This window comes from Leptonychotes weddellii, chromosome 10 (genome assembly GCF_054177405.1).
Source record: "Leptonychotes weddellii isolate Sample4059 chromosome 10, ASM5417740v2, whole genome shotgun sequence".
Lineage (NCBI taxonomy): Eukaryota > Metazoa > Chordata > Mammalia > Carnivora > Phocidae > Leptonychotes > Leptonychotes weddellii.
This window is the reverse complement of record NC_138378.1, coordinates 52,486,635-52,500,019: the sequence shown is the minus strand read 5'-3', so window position 1 is coordinate 52,500,019 and position 13,385 is coordinate 52,486,635. Positions and strand designations below refer to the sequence as shown.

The 13,385-nt window shown below is 41.3% G+C and overlaps 1 protein-coding gene across 1 annotated transcript; it reads right to left on the bottom strand.

Moving 5' to 3' along the window:
* Nucleotides 1-6,083: 6,083 nt before the first annotated feature.
* Nucleotides 6,084-13,367, bottom strand: COA5 (cytochrome c oxidase assembly factor 5). Its single transcript, XM_081832013.1, has 3 exons — nt 13,172-13,367; nt 7,560-7,643; nt 6,084-6,621 (listed from the first exon to the last, which is right to left on the bottom strand). The coding sequence occupies exons 1-3, from the start codon at nt 13,268-13,270 to the stop codon at nt 6,580-6,582; spliced, it is 225 nt and encodes a 74-aa protein (XP_081688139.1). The 5' UTR covers nt 13,271-13,367; the 3' UTR covers nt 6,084-6,579.
* Nucleotides 13,368-13,385: the final 18 nt, after the last annotated feature.

Below are 13,385 nucleotides of genomic sequence, written 5' to 3'. Positions count from 1 at the left end.
CTGGGTGTTGCCTGATTCATTCCGTTACGGTTACGAGGACTAGTTTTATGGCTGCATCTGACCGGGCCATCATTCATAGGCATTGCATCGAGCACGCGGGTGTTTGTGAGCCTGAGACCATGACGCACTTCTGTTTTATAACCTTGTTTTCTCTTAATTTGAAGCAGAGGGGCAATAGGGGGTGGGATTAAGAGCATGGACTTCAACTTCAGACAGACCTAGCTCCCAGTCCTGTTCTGCCACTCACTGGCTGATGACCCTGAACGTGTTGCTTGCCCTCTCTGAGCCTCCGTTTTCTCGTGTGTGAAGCATGGACGCAATAATCGTACATTCTTTGTAAGGCGGCTGTGAGGTGCCTTGGCATTAAGTGTTCATAAGTGTTAGCTGTTGTTCCCTTCCCACGTCCATAAATACGTATCACGTCTTCTCTGTGGGTTGCCTGGTTATCTGTTGTGTGATTTGCTAAAATGTAGTTCCATTAATGGTTTGATTGTACATTATAACCAGGACTGCATCTTGTACCTTTGCACCTTTTTCTCTGCACATGTGCCCAATGGTTGCCCTTAGATGAATTCCTGGCAGCAGACATTTACAATTAAAAGATAATTTAAAATTTTAAACATTTTAGAATTTTTAGTATTACCAATGTGCTCCCAGAAAATTAAGCTACCACCTATTAGCAGGTGCCTTTTTCCCTTCATTCTCAATTTCCGTTTCTTTGATGACTGTGTAAATTGAACATCTTTTATACTTTTACTGATATTTCTACTTTTGTGACTTCATTGGAGTGTTGGTCTTTTCACATGAACTGTTTCTAATATATAGTAGGTTAACTCATCTGTCATAAGTTGCAGTTTTTAAAAACCTACTGGTCAGTTGTCTTTGGTTTTGTTTATAGTAGAGAGTAGAGAGAAGTTTTAAAGTTTTTATGTAATTAAATATGCTTGTCTTTTTCTTTTTGGTGCTTGTTCTGACATCAAGTCCTGGCTCACCACTGAAGGTGACAGGGCACCCCATCCCTTGTCCGTGAAATGAATGTGGTGCTGTGCACTCAATGAGGGACCGCACTAGCCTGTGCCGCCCTGGGTAGAAAGCCCCCTCCCCATTGCTAAGATCTGGCAAATGGGAAATAGCTTCATCTTATTTTTATTACAGCTGTCACTCCCCAAGCTATGACAGATTCCTGAGAGCATAGGATCAGAATATCCACATTTCACATTCCGCCATGGACCCCTTTTATGCCTAAGTGCTATCTTTGTGATGATCCTTCCTGCACCAGGCTCCTGGTGGGCCTTTTCGGCCAGTCCATGCAGGTCTGAATTCAAATACAGACCTCTTTGGTATTTTCACTCTCTGTTGTATCATTTAATGACAAAAAAAACTGGGACAAGTTAAAGATAGGAAACTTGCTTGTGATTCCACACCTAGGAAGACGATGTCCGTATCACAGAGATGAATTTAGAAAGACAGCACTTCACTATATCTTCGCCCTTGCCGCTCACCCCTCCCTTGGCTTCCGTGGCCTCAGTCTGACTCCTGGTTGTCCTGCCCCCCGACCATCCCTCCTCTCCCTGATTTGCTTGTTGTCCTCCACCCACCACTAACATTGTGGTGTTCCCCAGGGTTCTGTCCGTAACTTTCCTCTGTCTCATTTCAAATGCTCTTCCTGAGAAGTCTTAATCATCCCTATGGAATAAATTGCCACTTATTTGCTAATGACTCCCAAGTTTCTAGGTCCACCCGAGACTCTGTGTGGGCCCATATCTATCTGCACATCTGGTCACCTCCCAGTCATTCTACTTGAGTGTCTACTTTGGGGTCTCACAGCATAGAGACAACAAAGTCATGCTTTCTCTCCAAGCTGGCTGACCTATCCCCTGATGACACCACCTTCCACCCAGTGGTCATCTTTTCCGTTCCGCTCCACATCCCATGAGCTACTAAGATCTGCATCTCTTCATTACCCCTTCAACCTATCCCATAATTCCACCTCCACACTCACAGCCCTGGTCCACGTCCTGTCTCCCTGATCTGGACCAGCACCTCTCAGCCTTCTCATTGCTCCTTCAAGGCCCATCTCAGGCCTGCCCTCCTCTATGGTGATTTCTCTCCACAGAATGAGTTGGTCCCTTAAAAAAAGTTTTTTTCCTGGTTCCATTGTGAATGTAACTATTACATTGTATATCTCCTGCCCGTCATGTGACTTTTTACTTTGTCCAGCATGTTATTTTGTGTTCACAATGGTAAATGTAATGCCTGTCACTCAACAGTGTTTACTGAATGAAAAGATAACTGTTTGGGTGGGGGGGTGTTCAACTGAAATTTTTCCTCTCACTGCTAGATCATGTGGCTTTTGTCTCTCTATATAATTCATCATTCTAAATAATGACAAGGAGCCAGATCTAACAGGCTCAAAGGAGAGAGCAAACAAGAGCAGCGGAGTGAGGCAAACACCAGGACAGTGGGGGTGAGCAGCAGGGTCTCTGAGGATTCACAGTGGGTTCACACAAGGTCCTGTTTATCTGGATGGTAGATACATGATGATTCACTCTGTAGTTATTTGTTAACACTATATACCCTCTGCACTTTTCTATATGTCATATTTTAACAATAAAAATTAAATGTTAACCCATCATTATTCAATAAACAATCTGAAAAGAGAATTAAGAATACAACTCCATTTACAATAGTATAAAAAAGATTAAGATACTTGGAATTAATCCAATCAAGGAGGCAAAAGTCTTACTGAAAACTACAAAATGTTGCAGAAGACACCAATAAATGGAAAGACATCCATGTGAATGGACTGAAAGACTGTATTGTTAAGATGCCAATACTATCCAAAGTAATGTACAGATTCAGTGTACTCCCTATCAAAATTCCAATGGTGTCTTTTGCGGAGATAGGGAAATCTATCGTAAAATTCATCTGGAATCTCAAGGGACCGGAATAGCCAAAATCATAAAAAAATAACAAAATTGGAGGTTGCACACTTCCTGGTTTCCAAACTTACTACAAAGCTACAGTAATCAAAACAGTGTGGCACTGACATAAAAACAGACATATATAGACCAATGGAAAAGAAGAAAACCCTAGCATATATGGTCACATGATTTTCGATAAGGATGCCAAGACCATTCAATGAGCAAAGGGCAGTCTTTTCAACAAATGGTGTTGTGAAAACTGGATATCCCCATGCAAAAGAATGAAACTGGACCCTTACCTTACCGCATATACAAAATCAACTCAAACTTGATCAAGGATCTAAATGTAAGAACTAAAACTGTACAATTCCTAGAAGAAAATTTAGGGGAAGAACTTCATTGGATTGGGCTATGATTTGTTGGATATGACACCAAAACGACAAGCAACAAAAGTAAAAACAGATACACTGGCCTACATCAAAATCTAAAACTGCATCAACATGGAGAACACAATCAATAGAGTGAAATGAGAGAAAATACCTGCAGATCCTCTCCACTAAGGGTCCAATATCTAGAATATACACAGAACTCCTAGAACCCCACAACAGAAGAGCAGACGGCCCTATTTTAAAAGGGGCAAAGAACTTGAATAGACATTTCTCCAAAGAAGGTTTACAAAAGACCAACAAACACATGAAATGATGCTCAACATCAGTACAATGGCAGTTGCCAGGGGTTGGGTGTACCGGGTAATGGGGAGTTGTTTAATGGGTGTATAGTTTCAGTTTTGCAAGATGAATGAGCTCCGGAGATTGGCTGCATTAACAAGGTGAGTGTACTTAACACTACTGAACTATATACTTAAAAATGCTTAAGATTGGGGCACCTGGGTGGCTCAGTCGTTGGGCGTCTGCCTTCGGCTCAGGTCATGGTCCCAGGGTGCTGGGATCGAGTCCCACATCGGGCTCCCTGCTCGGCAGGAAGCCTGCTTCTCCCTCTCCCACTCCCCCTGCTTGTGTTCCTGCTCTCGCTGTCTCTCTGTCAAATAAATAAATAAAAATTTAAAAAAAAAATGCTTAAGATTGTATGTTTTACATTATGTGTATTTTACCACAAATAAAAATTAAAATATATAGTTACTAATAAAGGTATCAGAAGTTTCAAAGTGGATCACAGACCTAGATGAAAGTTAAAACTATAAAGTTTTTAGACGAAAACAGGAATAAATTTCTGTAAGTTTGGATTAGGCAGTGGTTTTCTTAGATGCACCAAAAGGAAAAAGAGATAAACTGGAATCCATCAAAATAATTGTGCTTCAAAAGACAGCATCAGGAGAGGGAAGACAGATCACCTTTGGGAGAAAATATCTGCCAATCATTTGTCTCTAAGGAACTTGTATACACAATACATAAAGACTTCTTATAACACAATAATAAAAAGACAACGCAATTGAAAAATGGACAAAGGACTTTCATAGACATTTCTCCAAAGATATACAGAAGGCCAGTAAGCACATGAAAACGTGCTCAACATCAGTAGCCATTAGGGAAGTGCCAAAGTCCCAATCAGATACCAGGTCACACCTAGTAGAATGTTTATAATCAAATAGATGAAAAACAACTGTTGCTGATGTGGACAAATCGAAATCCTCGTGTTGCTGGTGGGAATGTAAAATGGTGTAGTCGCTGCGGAAAAGTTTGGCAGTTCATCAAAATGTTAAACTGGAGTTGTTATACCATTGTTAGGTATATACCTTGGAGAAATGAAACATACCCATGCAAAACTTGTTCATAGCATCACTCTTAATAGCCCAAAAGTGCAAACAATTCAAAGAATGGTTACATAAAATGTGGTTTATCTATACTATGGAATTAGTATTCAGCAATAAAAAGGAATGGAGAGGTGCTACATATGGATGAACCTTGAAAACACGGTAAGTAAAAGAAGCCATTCACAAAAGGCCACATATAATTCCATTTTTATGACATGTTCTTAATGTGCAAATCTATAGACACAGAAAGTGTATTAATGGTTGCTGGGAACTGGGGGGGAAGGGGGATGGGGGAGTAACTGCTAATGGGTATGGGGCTTCCCTTGAGAATGTTCTGGAATTAGTGGTGATGGTTGCACAAACTTGTGACTATACTAAAAGAAGCAAAACTGAATTGTATGCTTTAAGTGTGAATCTTACAGAATGTGAATTTCTCCAAACGAAGCTCTCAATAAAGCTATTACTAAAAACTGAGGGTTCTATAAAATAATTTGAGTTTCTTATCAAAGTTCTTTTAGTAAAAGTTGGAGCACTTAAATAAGTATACAGGAGTTACTGGGGGAAGAACAAAAACCACCCATCATTTTCCCTTTCCCAGTGAGAAGCTGTACACACACACACCACACAAGAGACCCCAGTGACACTCTGCCACAAGGACCGGTGTGCAATTCTCACTTCAGGTAAGCCTTTAAAAAAGCAGGTGAGCTACAGAACACCTTGACCACTTGAACTCCAAAGAACCATGGCTGTATGAAGAAGCATAGCTTCTTCATTATTTTTCAGTACTGAAGAGAGATGAAACTTGGATTCATATTTGATTCTCGACTGTATTAAGTGATCAGAATTAAAGTACTGTGATTCTAAACTTTTTCAATCATTTCCTGGTTTTCACTCCTGCTTTGTCTATGAACATCTATTGTTTCAGTTTGCTCTGAATCCTTTCCTTTTGGGATAAGGCCCATCAGACATCCAGTGTGATTCTGTTGGGGTTTACCCATTACAGTGCATAAGACCCAAGCCTGGCCAACATCATGGGGCCTCTTCCCTTTTCCCACAGGGACTGGTCTAATTAAAGGGCAGGTGGTCCAGGGAAGATAACAGTTCTTTTGTAGGATTTGATTAGTGGACCCTAGAAAAGGAGGTTAGCTCTCTTCTTTTTGGATCACAGATCTTAAGGATGTGTACTTTTGGCTGCCTGGCCTCTTTCCCATTATGTAGAGACAGGACTAGCCCAAAAATGAAGCCGGAAGCAGAGGAAAACAGTCACAAGATGGAGGCCAGGAGCCCCGGCAACAAAATCAGACATCTGCATCCAGCTATGCCTATTATATGATGTTAATATTAAAGCTTTGAGGTTGTTACTCTAGTGAATTAGTGCAAATGAAGCATTTCTTCTCCAAGGACTCAAACACAATTTATTTTAGAACTAAACAGGACAGATTGACTAAAAGAAAGCTTTATCCTAAACTTTCCCAATAGACATTTTTTCCCCCGACTGCATGTTATCAATTTTCAGTCCCATCAGTGGCCTTCATAATATTCACAAAGGATGTACAAACTGTGTCATTTGGTTGCAGAGTCAAGTTGGAAAATAACAATCTTTTCACTTTTTGAGCTTTCTAACAATTCCCAAAACACAGTATGATGCTTCCAGCTCAAAGCTGTTCAATTAAATTTTTCTTCCAAAAGTAACTTAGAGCAAGAGAATCATTTAGTTTATACATGTCCAAAAACAGAACTCATCCATTTTCTGCAGTGTTCATGGAGGGGAAAACTGGTCCATCCCACCAGATGTAGCAAAAAGTCTGTCTCCTATTTGGGCTTCTCTGTTGTAAGTGACCAGAGAAACCTTGTTGTTTTCACTTTGGTTTCAGCATACTAGCTTCAATATCCTTTTCTTCCTCGGAATCTGGATCTGGCATCCAACTGAAAATAAATGTACAATTAAATCAATTTTGTATAACATAATTAAACACAGCTTTGGTAAGGGTCTCACTACATGACAGAAGTAAACCAGTTTCCAGTACAGTCAAAAAGGCAAACGTTAGTGCTATCAAGAAAAAAAATAATAAAGATGGCATTAAAAAGAAAAGTTCCATTTAAGGTCCCAGCAAGGATTTTCTTCTCAAGTAGAATCCAAGTTACATTTATTTTTTTCTCTGAACTACACTCAATATGTGTTGTTCTAGCAAACTTAACTTTTTAATTAAGTTTTGTTTGGGTTAGTATTCAAATGTATTTGAAATCTTTAAATATTAAATAACACTGGGCTATCTGGGGACTAATAATCTTCACCTACTCATAGATGACTGCATGTTCTTTGACTTCAACCTCATGGTGCAGCCTTTTTTTTTTTTTTTTTTTTTTAAGATTTTATTTATTTATTTGACAGAGAGAGACACGGTGAGAGAAGGAACACAAGCAGGGAGAGCAGCAGGCAGAGGGAGAAGCAGGCTTCCCGCGGAGCAGGGAGCCCGATGCGGGGCTCGATCCCAGGACCCCGGGACCATGACCTGAGCCGAAGGCAGACGCTAAACGACTGAGCCACCCAGGCGCCCCGGTGCAGCCTCTTTTAAGGATGGTGGGCTAGGTGGAGGGTTTTAAAGTCAGTAAATGAGGCAAGTTTGCATCTTGGAGGAGGACTAACAGTGAATGAGTCTTGGACAAAGGCTGTAAGAATCTATTAATCTGCTCAGAAGTTCCCTAGAAGGCTCTTTCCAGTGTCAAAGTATAAGTAATAGGTAAATAATATTATCTAAAACCTTTTTTCTGAATGATCTCACTGCAACCTATCTGTAATTATTAGGTCATTCCATAGTTAGCTAATTTTTAACATAAGCTTTTCAAAAGCTTTAACCTCTTACCATTGATCTTTTACATTCAAAAAATGAGTATTTCAGAGCTTTGCAGTTTCCTTCCTTCAGACACTGTCGAGGGGATTTTCCTTCCTAGGACACAGAAAACAGTGTAAATACCTGGCAGATTTCCTCACAAAGCACAAAATCACTTTCCTTTTGAAAGCAGTGCTTTTTGGAAAAAAAAAATTTAAAAAGTAAATTACATGAGAAAATATTTTGTAATTCATTTTGACTATTGATGTTTAGGGAGAACAGGATAGAATAAAAAGATGTATCAAGTAATTCTGGAGCACTTCAGTTCTTGAACACACTAGTGTCCATGGGATAATTTTCTTTAAAATGTTTATATAAAAATCTTGAAACCGGTATTTTTAGCTCCTTACGGGTAAGAAAGAGAAAGAGCAAAAGTGAAAGTAGTAATGGGATTTCTTCAGTGGTTTTAAATTTTTTTATACTTCAGAATTCCTCAAGACAGAAGAAAGTAGTGTGTGTGTGAGAGAAGGAGAGAGAGTATGGGTATATGTGTACGCATGCACGTGCATATGAGAAATCAGGCCTGCTCTAGTGGGAAACGGGACGGTTTGTTCTGGAAGGTCCTATCAAGTGGCTTTAAAAAGCCTCCAGTTATATCCTTTTAATGCAAGCCATTTTACCTCCAGCGCATCTCTTCATTTTCCCACCCCAACACCCCCCAAAAGTCAAGTTCTCTAGTCTGAGAAGCACAACCGAGTGGAATTGGAAGAGGAAAGGGAGATGTGAACAGAACTTACATATATTTGTGAGAGAAGATCTGCCTGGGCCTGATGTGGAATGAACTCTTTAAGCAGTGAAAGTTCAAAAGGAGGTTAAGAAGAAAAGTGGACTAAGCCTTTCCCTTTCTGCCGTTAAGGTAGGACGCTGCTACAAGAACACTCACAGGAGAAATGCTTATTTCTGATTCTTAAATAATAACAGTTTTTAAACTATAACTTAAAAATTAGACTTGACAAAGTAACAACTGCAAAACTAGGTAAGAGCTAAAATTTAGTTATTTTTTTCAAGGTAAATATGGAATAAAAATTTTAATACTACCTCTTCATGATCTTAAAATATTTTGAAGAAATACACTGCTGTATATATAACGTAACACAACAGCAGTATGTTGAAACATGGAAGCATCTACAAATAATATACTTCACAATTCAGAACGGCAAGATTAAAATTGAATTGCAGCAAAATTTCTTTTTGGATGCCCTATCCTGCTACGTTGCCTATTCACTAAACCCTCAAGGACTAACTTATTTAAAAAAACAAAAACAAAAAACTCAGAATGGTTCTAGATCAGTTAAAGGGAGGTTAAAAAAAATAAATCCTAGCTACTCCTGCCTAGACAGGGCTTTATTTTTTTTATTGTTATTTTTTCCTGCCTAGACCAGGCTTTTAAAGCCAGGTAGCAAAGAAGGTGTATGTGTACAAATGCTGCTTGGCCGTGTGGGCACATCACAAAGCAGAGAGGAGCGCTGGGGGGGTGGAGAGGGAGAGACTGGGACAGGTGCGAAAGGGGTCTGGTTCCCAGGAATGCAAATATATAAAACAACATCTGGAAAAAGTAGTCTGAACTTAAGTGTTCTGAATTATCTGAGGTTTAATGAGATCCAACTGTGATATGCAATTTGTGAAGGAAAAAGAATCAAAACCTTAACATTATTTTCATTGAAGAAATAAGACATGTACTGCTTATAAACAGCCTTAGGCAGTGCTTGGCAGTATAAATGAAAATGATGAATGCTTCCTACTCAAGGTGAGTTTCAGTGTAAAATGGGTCAAGCAGTTTTGTCTGAAAATAAAAATGACCCTGTTCAGTGTTAATTTTAAAAGCTCACCAGCCAGAATTAGGTGCCCTAAAATCAGAACATTTTTAGTGTGGTACTGAACACCAGATGTTAATAAGGAACCTAGAATACTTGCTACTTAAATAGAAACATCTGGTGCGTTCATGCACCAGGAAAAACGTAACCCCAATTTCACCTGCTTTTCATCATCAGGGATTTCCCTTCAAGCAGATTCTGACACCTCAACCCCACCCTGCACCCACTCCTCCAAACCTTTATCTTGCAAGTGCCAGTCACACTTCTAGTTTTTACTTGTGAAAAACACTCCAGGGTACCACATCTGTGGCATTCCTGATCCTCTGGAATCTTGCCACTTTCTAGTCTGTCTGCTTAGGTTCTTGATTTTAATGGTCACCTACCATTAAAGTGAATCTCAAAAGTGAATCAGAACAGAGTAGCAAGCTTCCTCGCACTATGTTCCTCCCCAAAACTCTGTCATGAGATGTTGCTGATGGGATGTGTGTTGCCCACATGAACGATATGAGGGCAGATGAGAGTAAATAAAACTATACAAAAGACTAGAACTATAAAGTGATGCTTCCCCAAACTGTATCTAAGATGCCATCTTTTTCTTAAGTTTTCACGCCATACTGCCACCTGCCTATGGGAAGATCCAGCTACATACACCAAATCTAAGAGCGATAGGTTAATTCATCCGCCTTCACCTCCATGCCAAATGGCAGACTGCTAGCTGTCCCTTAACCTTTAACTCTTCCTTTCTAGTGGGGCATATGGCTGGGCTAGATTTCCCAGACACCCTTGCAACTAGGTGTGGCCATATGACTAAGTTCCAGCCAATGGAATATGAGGAACTGAAATGTAAAACTTCTGGGTTGGTCCTTAAAGGCAAGTGGCTGTCTTCCTCCCTCACTTCACACCATGATGTCTTAGGCAATCTTGGATCACGAGTGTGAAAATAACATCCTGTCTCCCATCACAGCACCTAAAACCACAAGATCAACAGTGTCTGCGTCTACGGAAGGCTGAGAGGAGCTGTCCAGGCCCTACTTATAAGCACACACACAGCAAAAGAGAGAATTTGCTATCTTGTTTAAGGCAATGTTATTTTGGGTTTCTGTAATATGTACCTGAACCTATATCCCAACCAATACACTTCCAGGCTTATTTGCCTTCTGAGGTCAAGATTAGCGATTCCCAAACATGGCTGTGCCCAAGAATCAAAATGGGATACTTTTATGGGGGGGAGGTACTGAAATCTATACTTTTAAGCTCTCTGCCCCCATCTCCAGGTAATTCTGATGAAGTCAGAAGATCTGGGAGCTTGCTAATGGAGGCAAAAAGGAGATAACCTGTGACTGAGGTTTCTTGGGCATAGTTTTGATCTTTTTGATCCTCCAGGAGTCATAAAACCCTAAGAAGTCTACCCAAGAGTTGCCTTTTGAATCTGCTTGTTCCTTACTTCTCCTCTCGAGCCCCACTGGGGTAGACATCCTTATCATCATTACCCTGAGCTTCTCCAAGGCCCTACAGTTCCTTGACTATTTCCCACTGCAGCACCTATTTTGAATTCCTCCCTAGAGTGAGGTCAGGCAGCTTTTCCAGTGGTTTAAAGATTGGCAAGGAGAGACTACAGCATCCATCTGCCAAAAGATCAGATTAACTTCTTTTTACAAGGAGCTAAATCTTACATAAATGAAGTGGTCATACAGGGCACAGACCTCAGCAGAATGTCCCTTGGTCTTCAGAGTCCCTAGGAGGGGAGTGGTAGGCTGCCAGTGACACCATCTGAGAAGATGGGATATTGTCCTGGATCTGCAAAACTCAATGTTTTGCCTCAGTACTGCCATTTTATACTCCACCTGAAGTCAGGGTGAATTTAACACAAACTGTAAACACTCCCATTTAAGGTACTTTTTATAAATACCATGTTCTCCTAAATGACCAACATCAATTAAGGCCACACACTCAACTGGGTAAAGCAAAGTCTGTGCTGTGTGTTCTGGTCATTATCTTGCCTAGTTTTCTAGCTTTCCGGAGATCTAATTTCCATGCAGGAGGGAATATATCCCAATCGTCTGTGTGTCCCGAATTAGAGCTTGGCACTTAAAATGTTTGCTAAATAAATTATTACAAAAAAGAAACTTGGTATCCTTCTTGCCCTCAGTATCCTCCTCCATTTCTAGAGTTTCTTTCCTCAGTCCCACTGTGTACTTTATTCTCTTGATTGCTCATCTCCATGGCCTTCCTGATGCTGAATGTCAGGATAAATCCAGGGCCCCCACTCTAACACACAAGGGCCTTTACACATGACAACCTTCTTCTCAAGCCTTCTGTCACATTCCCTATCCCCCTGGCCCAAAAGGGCACTAGCTTCTCCTGGTCACGTCTCCCTGACTTGCCCATGTTATTCTTGTTCTTGAGCTTCTCCCCTCAACCACATTCTCCACTCTTACTTGATAACCTACTACTCAACCTTTAAGACTCAGATCAAACGTCACCTCCTCTGTGAGAACTTTCCAAATTCCCAAGCAAAAAATTTGCTCTCCACTTCCCACAGCATTTTGTGCCTAAATCTAATCATCAAACAAATATTTACTAGATGCTTACACAACCCGTACTGCAGGAATTTAGCCCCTTCCATGTCTGTCCTTCCCATCAGACTGAGTTCATGTAGGACAGTGACTGTCACCAACTCATCTTAGTATCACCAAGGCCTGGCATCATGCCTGCCACTTCCCAGGCATTACTAAGAGCTGACTGAATACTTGCACCAGTGAAGCAGCAGATTGGAAACAGCCCTGCACAGGGAGGCGTGAAGACAAGGCACCTCAGTTTCCTCATCTGTGTGAGAGGGACTAGAGAACGTCCTAAATTCATAACAACTCAAGTTTTATGACAAACGGGGCGGCCAGTCTGGCTGACTGCTACAATCAGTGAACCAAACGTAAATCACGAATCAGTAGAAACACTGATACAGCATTACGATGGATGTCCATTTTGGGCTGGTTGTCTTTCCTTTGAAGTAAGAGCAAACTTCTGAAATTACATCTCCAAATGCAAAAAATAATTGCACACAACTGCCCCCTCATTGCAAAAAATAATTGCACACAACTGCCCCCTCATCAGGCTTCTGTAATTGAAAAAGGCACTTGGCGTTTCAGTTGGGCGCTAAGCTAGAATCCAGGTCCCCAGTCAACTTTGGACCTTACTGCTTGCCACTCTGCACTCAGATTGAGAAGACGTGGTTGTAGTGAGGGGAAAGTATAGTGCAAGCAAGAGACAAAAGAGTAGGAAAAAAAAAAATGGAGCTGCTACGTTTACAACTTATCCAAGAATGTATATAACTCCGACTAAGACACAAATTCAAACCAAGAGAAAGTAAATAGAGTATATATTCAGCCACAACTGAACGGAGAAAGGAGAAACTACTAGTCAATACAATGTTCCAGGTTTATGTAATTCTCTGGTAATTTAGTCACATTTTCTAGCACGCAAGAAACCGGCCTTATTCTCCTTTATAGCTCCAGAACCTAGCAGAGTAGCAGGCAACATTTAATAAAGGCTTCTTGAATCGAAATGGTTTATCTTTACAAAAACCCAAAGGGGAGGTTTCGTTATCCCCAATTTAACACCGGAGGGAGCTGAAACTCCGAAAGCTGATTTGCCTAAGTTCATTAAACTGAGTCACGTCTCCAGACAGCCACCGTAGGCTGAGCGGGAGAAGTCCGCCGGGCCCTGCCTCCCCGGTTCCGGCGTTTCATCACCCTGGGCGCCCGGCCGCGCTACCTGGAGCACACAGTCCGACTGCAGCAGACATGCGCCCAGGTCCTCCTTCACGCCCGCGCACGCGCCGCCCTCCGGCTTGTCCTCGTAATACCGGGGCATGACTGTGCCTCCCGCCCCAGCGGCCGAGACCCGCTTCCGTGCGCAATGGCTGCAACCCTGCTGAGGCGCAAGCGACACGCGCGGAGGACAGGAACCGGAAGCCCGCAGCAACAAC